The sequence below is a fragment of the Oncorhynchus clarkii genome, chromosome 10, assembly GCF_045791955.1.
Source record: "Oncorhynchus clarkii lewisi isolate Uvic-CL-2024 chromosome 10, UVic_Ocla_1.0, whole genome shotgun sequence".
NCBI lineage: Eukaryota > Metazoa > Chordata > Actinopteri > Salmoniformes > Salmonidae > Oncorhynchus > Oncorhynchus clarkii.
The window spans coordinates 63,210,652-63,221,450 of NC_092156.1; the positions used below are offsets into that span (position 1 = coordinate 63,210,652).

The 10,799-nt window shown below is 44.5% G+C and overlaps 1 protein-coding gene across 1 annotated transcript in view; it reads right to left on the minus strand.

Annotated features, from left to right (window-relative positions):
- The window catches only part of LOC139419314 (teneurin-3-like), a 405,690-nt gene that overhangs the window by 91,135 nt on the left and 303,756 nt on the right, over positions 1-10,799 (minus strand). Inside the window, exons 10-12 of the mRNA XM_071169258.1 lie at positions 8,051-8,245; positions 5,955-6,155; positions 2,062-2,247 (exon numbers count right to left, since the gene is read on the minus strand). Of these exons, the coding sequence (XP_071025359.1) occupies positions 2,062-2,247; positions 5,955-6,155; positions 8,051-8,245 (582 nt within the window). The remainder of the gene's footprint in view (positions 1-2,061; positions 2,248-5,954; positions 6,156-8,050; positions 8,246-10,799) is intronic.

Here is a 10,799-nt window from a genome sequence, read left to right on the forward strand (position 1 = left end):
ACACTAATGTTCTCCTGTTCTATCTGGTTGATGTCTCCTGCTAACTTCTAATCCCAACACAAACACCCCTTTATCTCCAGCAGACACAAATGAAGGCATGGTGGCCCTCACCACCTCTGGCACGCTACTCTGAAACAGGAGAGAACATCTCAAGGACAGAGAGGTGGAACTTTTAAGTGTACCGTTCGTTACGTGCAGAGTGATACCACGGGGGCATTCGAAATGGCACACGATTCCCTATACAGTGCACTACTTTTGACCAAAAGTAGTGCACTGTATAGGGAATAGTGTGCCATTTCAGACAGAGCCCAACACTCTTCCTAACTGACTCACGTCCCAGCCAACCCCTGCAGGGTTTCAGTTTCAGACTAGGACTCCTTGTGGATGACTTCAAGGAGCATCTGCCTTTGTATTTTGGTGTTTGAAGGCTAAGAAAAAGTGTCTGAAGACTAATAATGAGCCAAAAGGTGTTATTTTCAGGGGAATTAGGCAGCGGTCGGTGCTCCCTCCATAGCCAGAGATCATCAGACACACATTATTGACACAAAAGAAATGAACTCCATGATGATGAGTAGAGTGACTCAGTGTGTGTGCGCTCGCGTTTTTATGTGTGTGTGCAGAGAGTGTCACAAAACCTGAAAACACACAGCTGGGGGACACCATGCATAAAGCCTGTCGCATGCTTCCCAGTCAAAACAGTTTGCGCATATATTATGACAAAATCATGACTTTTTGTTCGTTTTGGTGTCCGGCAGGGTTTTTTCCTCGGCTGTTCTCGCACAAAACATTTTTGCTTGAGAGGCAAGTCGAAGTCTACGCCCCTTCGTCGGTGATTGGTCAACAGTACTACTCCTAGTAGGAGTGGGAACTATGGATGGGATTCTTCAATGAAATGTTTGTTGTCAAAGTTTTAATGCAAATTTGTTCACTTGAGAAAAAATGCACCAAACGTCTTAGATGTAAAATTGTGTGACTTATACCTCCTCTGCAAAACCGTCAAAATGTATTACAGATTTCTTGATGAATCTTACATTAATTAGGAGTATTTTGAGGAAGTCTTACTGGGTATGTTGTTGCTACGGCATCTCAAGAGGGAAAACATTAATATTGCTGAGTTCTGCGAGGAGCAAATCCAACCTAGTATGCGGGCACCTTAACGCTAACTCGACCGCTAAATGAGTGGGGGACACCATGTTAAACTCTAACTGAGGCTAATTCATCTGATTATTTGTTTGAATAATGGACCAGATCAAAAACAAATACGGCCAGAGATCGAGGCAGAACAGAACACGAGTTCTGTGTGCGTGTGTGTGAGGAGAGAACATGCATTCTGCTCCGCAATCGACTTAATATCAGGGAATCAGCCGACAAAACAAGATTAGCTTGATAACAATTAAGGCCGTTTAGTGATGTAGGGGTTGAGAGGGAAACAATTAACCAAACATGATTTCTCAGTTTTCTTTAGGGCTCGTATCTCTGCATTGTATAGAGGAGGCTTTGGCCTGTTTCAGTGTTTGTTTCACACCCGGCTTAAAAGCTAAACAGCAACGCGCCAGGCATTTACAACGCTGCTCTGTACCCTCTTGTTAAGATCGAGAGCTTGGAACAGGACACACACAATCTATCTTCTCCACACTGCCTTAACTACAGTAAATGTCAGTGTTTTGATGGAGGTTAAAGATCAGCAGCGCCCCATGGGGACTCTGCAGGCCTTCTTCACACAGGTCACGTGAGTGACTACAAAGAGCAGGCTGCAGAGTGGGAGGGAGTTGGCCAGGTAAAGAGAGGGATGGAGAAGTTCGAGAGGAAAAAGGAGACTGGGATCAGATGCTACTTCAGCTGGCTGTTCAAAGCCATATAGACCCGCAGGTTCGAGTCCTCCGTGGTGTGAGAGCTGGGGGAATCATGGATGGACAGACAGCTCCAGAGGTAGAGGAGTGTGTGTGAGAGAGAAAACGTGTGTTTTTCTTTGTAACGATGTCTTTAATTGTCCACCCATATGATGTATTCACGTGTATGTGTATGTCCACTGTAGGCGTGTGTATTCTTCAGTAGACCTACCGATGTTGCAGTGCTCTCCGGTCCAGCCCTGGTTGCACTCACACTTGCCCTCCTTGCAGACTCCGTTCTTAGTGCACATGGGGTGGCAGGCCTTCTGGTCACAGACTGTACCCGTCCAGCCCTCCTCGCAACGACAGCTGCCCCCGAAACACACGCCGTGGGAGCCGCAGTCCACCACACACACCTCTGTACACACACAAACACACACACACACACACACACACACACACACACACACACACACACACACACACACACACACACACACACACACACACACACACACACACACACACACACACACACACACACACACACACACACACACACACACACACACACAAAGGAGGAAATGTTAGTGTCAGTGTGTAATGATGTGTAATCGCTAGCTAGTTATCTGGGTGTGCTAGTAGCGTCCACTGTGCAAAGTGACGTCACCCGCTTTGAGACCTAGAAGTGGTTGTAGAAACACATTCATTCATAACAAGCAAAACAGACATAAGGTTTCATCTATCTCTCTGTCAACTGTAGCCAGGCAGGGTCTCCGTTGGCACAATGCTTCCACTATTGTGTTTTGGGCTGGTCAGCGGGTGGGGTCGGGTGGATATGGTTGTCAGCCTGGTATTTCTCAAATAACACCTTGCTACCCTGACACATCTGTCCCCCGTGGCTGACACGGTGTAGCATGAAGAATCTGGGAGGTTTTGAAGGTTCCTGGGTGGGGCACGGTGGTGGGTCTGAGGTGTTGGTGTTTGTGATATGGTGTGTGTGTGTATGTGTGTGTGTGTGTGTGTGTGTGTGTGTGCGTGCGAGTGGGGGTGGGGGTGGGCAGAAGTGTGATCATTGACTATGGACAGTTCAGGCTATGAGAGTAGACATATTGACCTTTACCCCAGACAGGGTAAGAATAGGATAAGGGTAGAGTATGGGTAGACACTGTTTGCCAGCCATCCAGCCAGACACAAGGATTCCAACTGTGCCTGAACCAGAATGACACCCAAATCAATCAACCACAGGTAAATCAATCCTGCTGCAGTGGGGTCCATAGATGGACGCCTGCACACAATCTAGGCTTGTTTGGTACAGACTACCGACTGATGGAATGTTGTCAGTTGAGATGGAACTGTTTTTGTCTCTGTTCTGTTCTTCAGAGTTTAGACCATTTGAACCAGGAATGTGCATTCAAGTTCCTCAAATCACTTTTAGCTCTGAGTGAAAGTGACACTTGTTTTCCATTCTGAGCCTTTTTGTTGCAGTTACATGAAGGCGACAGTAACACCTTTATTGACACAACCTTTAAATATAAACTGAGGGGAGCGGTGTTTCAATGAATTGTTGTTTGCACAAAATATAAGAGAGACACTCAACATCACATTTTTGCAATTTAGCAGACGCTCTTATACAGGACGACTTACAGAAGTGAGTGCACCCATTTTCATACTGGTACACCCGGGGGAATCGAACCCACAACCCTGGCGTTGCAAGCGCCATGCTCTCCCAATTGAACCACAGTCTCAATTTGTAGTCTTGTGTCTGTCTTGGCAGGTCTGTACGTACAGACAGACAGTCAGAGTTGCAGGCAGCAGATGTCTGGCAGGGTGAAGACTATACTCAGACAGACCCACCCTGGCTAACTACTGTATACTACCTCTTACTGAAATACTGTCCTGTAGAAACACACAACCCAGTAGAACGGATGAGACCTGTGTTAGCGAGTTCAGAACAGGACCGTTCACTGTATTAATACTGGAAGAAAATCCTCATACAATGTTGACTTCCTACAGTGCTATAGCACAGGTATAGGAGTAACAGCAACTAAAATGTTGCCAATTCTTGGACTCTTTGCAGACAGGGACAAATAATCAACCGTAGCTATCAACCGACCATTGCTATCAGACAGTGGCTAAGAGAAGCAATTCCGATTGAAGTCAGTGTCTAGATAGAAGACATTGATTGAGCGGAGTTCTCTTAGACTAGCTATCAGTCAGTGGCTGGAAGATCGAGCTGTTAATCTCTGAGTCATTCCAGGTAAGACCACAAGACCAACAGACCCCCGACCGCTCAGTCTTTCTCGGTCTCTAAAGTTCCATCAGCCCCCTGGAGGGGCTTCGCTCAGTGTGGGCATCCGCTGCCTGTGGCGAGCTGCCATTACCGCTGTGTGTGAGAGAGTGTGTTGTGTGTCAGGAAGTGGCGCTGTTCGTCACTGTCATCGCCTTGTCACCGGGGCGGTGTGTGTGCGTGTGTGTGTGTGCGAGACGTGGCGGGCGCTGTGTGAAGCAGGGAGGAGGGAGGGAGGGAGAGAGCGGGCTGGAGGGGTGACCAGACTGAGGCTCTGGTCACATCTGTCTGAAGGTCACCGTGGTCCCAGGCGGTCCAGACCAAACTGTCTCAGACAAAACAATAATAAAGACAGAAGAGGACATATGTTTCTGCTTAACACCCATGCTTCTCCTCTCTCCTATTCCTCTGTTTTTACTTTATTCCATGTCTAAGTCATTATCTCATTATCTCTCATCTCTCCAGGAAGATTCCACGCCCGGACAGCCCCAAAAATATTTAGGTTATCTCCAATTTTTACAGGCAATTCTCACACAGAAATTTCATTGGGAGGAAGGATGTTTGACATGCTTTTAACATTGTTATTCCATTATTTGTTTTATCACTCTGCCCACTCTGAAAAATGATATACTTGTAGAGTATGTTGTTCCAAACAATCCGCCTTGAAATGAACAAGATAAAAAAGGGTACTTTTGAGATATAAATATTTCTATTTTTGATATTTACCACACCAGAATCTCCACTATAAGGAGTATAATGACACCAAGTGATAGAAATGTCAAACAATCAATATTTTCGGGCTGTCCTGGTGTGGAATCGCCCTCCATTCGCTCTCTCTTTCTCTCAGTCTCTATCTTTCTCTCCATCCCTCCCTCTCTGTTTTCTAGTAATTATCAGTACTGCCTTATTTAATTGAAACTCAGTGTAATTAACAAACTCACGGCCTTTGCTCTCCCACCAGCCTTCCTTCTCTTTGCTGGCTGAGTCAGTGTGTTAGAGCCAGATAAACACAGCTTTCTCTCAAATGAAAAATGGATCAGATCGATGTGCTCTCTCTACTCTAAGCCCAGTTAATATAAAAATCACACTGTGGCCTTCATAACAGCATTAGTCCACAAAGCAGCAGTGAAAAGAGAGAGATAAAGAATGAAAGAGAGAGAGTGATACAGTGAAAGGATATAGCTGGGAAGGCCATGGCACAACTGCGAGAGAAGCTCTGTGAATGTGAATGATATCTTTACTAGATATCCATCTCCATGTAGTGAATGTCGTACTCCTGAGTTAACGAGAGGCTAGCATGCTAGCATGCTAATGTTCTAACAATGTACCAAATGTAATACTGCTAAGTTAATGAGAGCTTAACATGCTAATGTTCTAACAATGTACCAAATGTAATTCTGTTGAGTTAATAAGGCTAGCATGCTAATGTGCTAACAACGTACCAAATGTAATACTGCTAAGTTAATGCTAATGTTCTAACAATGTTCTAACAATGTTCTAACAATGTACCAAATGTAATACTGCTAAGTTAACGAGAGGCTAGCATGCTAATGTTCTAGCAATGTACCAAATGTAATACTGCTAAGTTAATGAGAGGCTAACATGCTAATGTGCTAACAACGTACCAAATGTAGTACTGTTGAGATAATAAGGCTAGCATGCTAATGTGCTTACACCGTACCAAATGTAATACGGCTGAGTTAATTTGAGGCTAGCATGCTAATGTGCTAACAACATACAACATAAAAATGTAGTACTTCTGTGTGAAGGCTTGCATGCTAACAACTTACAACCTTTACCAACATTCAAACAACGTGCTGACACCAACAACGTACCGACGGAGCAGTCGGGGCCAGTCCAGTTGGTGTCGCAGGTGCAAGTGCCGCTTTCGCTCTGGTAGGTGCCGTGGCCGGAGCACTGGTCGGGGCACATGGTCTTGAGGATCTCACAGTTGGTGCCCCCCCAGCCCGGGCTACAGTGGCACTCCCCGTGGATACACACACCATGGACTGAACAGCCAGGGTCCAGGCAGTCCACTGGAGGGAGGAGGGGAAGGAGAGAGAGGTTGATTTGTCGCAATTCCCAACCAACTGCTGTCACTTTGGATTGTTGCATAGAGCAAATATAAACATACAGTACACAAACACTCACTGTGGAACTGTGGAATTGTGTTTGTGTCGGTGTGTGTGTATACTATCTCTGTGTTTGTGAGTGTCTACAGCTCAGCGTTCAACACCATAGTGCCCACAAAGCTCATCACTAAACTAAGGACCCTGGGACTAAACACCTCACTCCGCAAATGGATCCTGGACTTCCTGACGGGCCGCCCCCAGGTGGTAGGGGTAAACAACAACACATCTGCCACGCCGATCCTCAACACTAAGGCCCCTCAGGGGTGCATGATTAGTCCCCTCCTGTACTCCCTGTTCATCCACGTCTGCATGGCCAAGCACTCCTACACCATCATTAATGATGATGACACAACAGTGATAGGCGTGATCACCGACAACGATGAAACAACCTATAGCGAGGAGGTCAGAGACCTGGCAGACCTGACCTGTGAGCAAGACAAAGGGCTGATCGTGGACTATAGGAAAAGGAGGGCCGAGCAGGCCCCCATTAACATCGACGGGGCTGAAGTGGAGCAGGTCGAGAGTTTCAAGTTCCTCGGTGTCCACATCACCAACATCCTATCATGGTCCAAGCACACCAAGGCAGTTGTGAAGAGGACACGACAACACTTTTTCCCCCTCAGGAGACTGAAAAGATTTGGCATGGGTCCCCAGATCCTCACCTGTTGTATAATGCGCATGTGCCAAATACAATTTGACTTGTCTGTTGATGCCCAGCAAGTTGCCTGGGGCTGATGCTTGTTGAGCTGCAGTTACTTCCCTCTGCTGTCTCAGTGATGATGGGTCTTAATCTGTCCATTGACTACTGACTGGGTCACAGACCTCACAATAACATTCACTGCAAACTAATTGCATTAGCGTCGGATTGTGGTGCGTGTCAGTAGGAGGAGGTTGGCAGAAATCCATTTTATTGAGCAGTGAAGATGAGATTTTGTCCCATAGGGAAGTGCAATAATTGGATCTAATGTACAGACAGAGCTAGCCTTCTGATGGGTTGTGTTGTAGTCTAGCGTAGCAGGTACATGCAAGGATAATTTAGCTAATCTAATATTCTTCATTCTGTGTGTGTGTGTGTGTGTGTGTGTGTGTGTGTGTGTGTGTGTGTGTGTGCGTGAGAGCGAGTCAGTGAGTGTGTGTGTGTCTCAAGCCACGCATCAATGGGGACAGTGATGTAATTCCTTTCTCTGTGAAGTAGAGAGTAGTAATTGTTTCTGTAATACTGAACTATTGGCTGGCGGTAAAGATTATGATGGTGAATGTTGAGCAATCACACACTGACTGGCTGACAAGGAAGGAAGAGGGGAAGATGATGTGTCTGAACATACACAAATACACACCGAGGAGAGGGGGAAAAGGGCAGGGCAGATCAAAAGATCCCTCTAACAGGAAAAACAATGAAAATCTATGATCTCATGCTAATGGCTTAATACATCTGGCTAAGATGATCTAGCCTATCATGTGCCCTGTCTAAGCATCACGGCTCTACAGAATGACAGCAGCCAATACTTCTGATCTGGCCTATCTACGCTTGGCGGTGCTACACAGTGACAGCAGCCAATACTTCTGAAATCCTTCCTTTTTCCCATCTCCCAATCACTGTTGATGTGTATGAGATATTCTGTACGTATGATACAATACTTTATTGTCCATCTATGGGCTTCCATCCTATTTCTACACTAGATGCAGATAGGCTAGATTATTGTAAAGCACTTTGTGACAACTGTTGATACAAATGCAACTTAGTTGATTGATTGGTTGGTTGGATGATTGATTGATCGATGGATGGACTGATCTCTTACCTTCTTCACAGTTGTCTCCCTTGTATCTGGTGTTGCAGGCACAGACGCCCATGATACAGATGCCGTGTCCCCCACAGTGGATGTCTATGCACTGGTTGCTGGGCACGTCACACTCGGTCCCCTTCCAGCCACTGAAGCACAGGCAGCGACCTCTGGAGTACTGGCCGTTACCACTGCACAGCACGGGGCACGAAGCTGCAATGGGACACAGAAGGACAAATGGATGTAAGCGTATACAGCGTGTGTATGTGCATAAATACACACACAGGCATACGCATGATAGAGTGTGCACATTCACACATGCATGACAACATAGTCTCATGTGATATATCTTCCATATAAACATTTTTGCAATATTGTATATTAATGTTTTTTGTTGGAGTAAAATATTGCATATACACGAGGTCACCAGGTTAATAGAGATATATACAGGGTGTCACCAGGTTAATAGAGATATATACAGGGTGTCACCAGGTTAATAGAGATATATACAGGGTGTCACCAGGTTAATAGAGATATATACAGGGTGTCACCAGGTTCATAGAGATATATACAGGGTGTCACCAGGTTAATAGAGATATATACAGGGTGTCACCAGGTTAATAGAGATATATACAGGGTGTCACCAGGTTCATAGAGATATATACAGGGTGTCACCAGGTTAAGATAGATATATACAGGGTGTCACCAGGTTCATAGAGATATATACAGGGTGTCACCAGGTTAATAGAGATATATACAGGGTATCACCAGGTTAATAGAGATATATACAGGGTGTCACCAGGTTAATAGAGATATATACAGGGTGTCACCAGGTTAATAGAGATATATACAGGGTGTCACCAGGTTAAGATAGATATATACAGGGTGTCACCAGGTTCATAGAGATATATACAGGGTGTCACCAGGTTAATAGAGATATATACAGGGTGTCACCAGGTTAATAGAGATATATACAGGGTGTCACCAGGTTCATAGAGATATATACAGGGTGTCACCAGGTTCATAGAGATATATACAGGGTATCACCAGGTTCATAGAGATATATACAGGGTATCACCAGGTTCATAGAGATATATACAGGGTGTCACCAGGTTCATAGAGATATATACAGGGTGTCACCAGGTTCATAGAGATATATACAGGGTATCACCAGGTTAAGATAGATATATACAGGGTGTCACCAGGTTAATAGAGATATATACAGGGTGTCACCAGGTTCATAGAGATATATACAGGGTGTCACCAGGTTAATAGAGATATATACAGGGTGTCACCAGGTTCATAGAGATATATACAGGGTGTCACCAGGTTAATAAGATATATACAGGGTATCACCAGGTTAATAGAGATATATACAGGGTGTCACCAGGTTAAGATAGATATATACAGGGTGTCACCAGGTTCATAGAGATATATACAGGGTGTCACCAGGTTAATAGAGATATATACAGGGTGTCACCAGGTTAATAGAGATATATACAGGGTGTCACCAGGTTAAGATAGATATATACAGGGTGTCACCAGGTTCATAGAGATATATACAGGGTATCATCAGGTTCATAGAGATATATACAGGGTGTCACCAGGTTAATAGAGATATATACAGGGTGTCACCAGGTTAAGATAGATATATACAGGGTGTCACCAGGTTCATAGAGATATATACAGGGTATCATCAGGTTCATAGAGATATATACAGGGTGTCACCAGGTTAATAGAGATATATACAGGGTATCACCAGGTTAATAGAGATATATACAGGGTGTCACCAGGTTAAGATAGATATATACAGGGTGTCACCAGGTTCATAGAGATATATACAGGGTGTCACCAGGTTAATAGAGATATATACAGGGTGTCACCAGGTTAAGATAGATATATACAGGGTGTCACCAGGTTCATAGAGATATATACAGGGTGTCACCAGGTTCATAGAGATATATACAGGGTGTCACCAGGTTAACAAGATATATACATTGTATCACCAGGTTAATAGAGATATATACAGGGTGTCACCAGGTTCATAGAGATATATACAGGGTGTCACCAGGTTAATAGAGATATATACAGGGTGTCACCAGGTTCATAGAGATATATACAGGGTGTCACCAGGTTAAGATAGATATATACAGGGTGTCACCAGGTTAATAGAGATATATACAGGGTGTCACCAGGTTAATAGAGATATATACAGGGTGTCACCAGGTTCATAGAGATATATACAGGGTGTCACCAGGTTAATAAGATATATACAGGGTGTCACCAGGTTCATAGAGATATATACAGGGTGTCACCAGGTTAATAAGATATATACAGGGTGTCACCAGGTTCATAGAGATATATACAGGGTGTCACCAGGTTAATAGAGATATATACACGAGGTCACCAGGTTAATAGAGATATATACAGGGTGTCACCAGGTTCATAGAGATATATACAGGGTGTCACCAGGTTCATAGAGATATATACAGGGTGTCACCAGGTTAATAAGATATATACAGGGTATCATCAGGTTAAGAGAGATATATACAGGGTGTCACCAGTTTAAGAGAGATATATACAGGGTGTCACCAGGTTAAGAGAGAGTTATATAGTGAGACAGAAAGGGACACAGAAGTCACTTCAGCGGCTCTTCAGTATCATTCGGAGGGAATATAAGCAGAGTGCTGATGAATAGTGATGGATGGAGGGACATTATACTTTCTAATGACTTTTGAGACCCTTTTGTCTTTATTTGAGCTCCAGT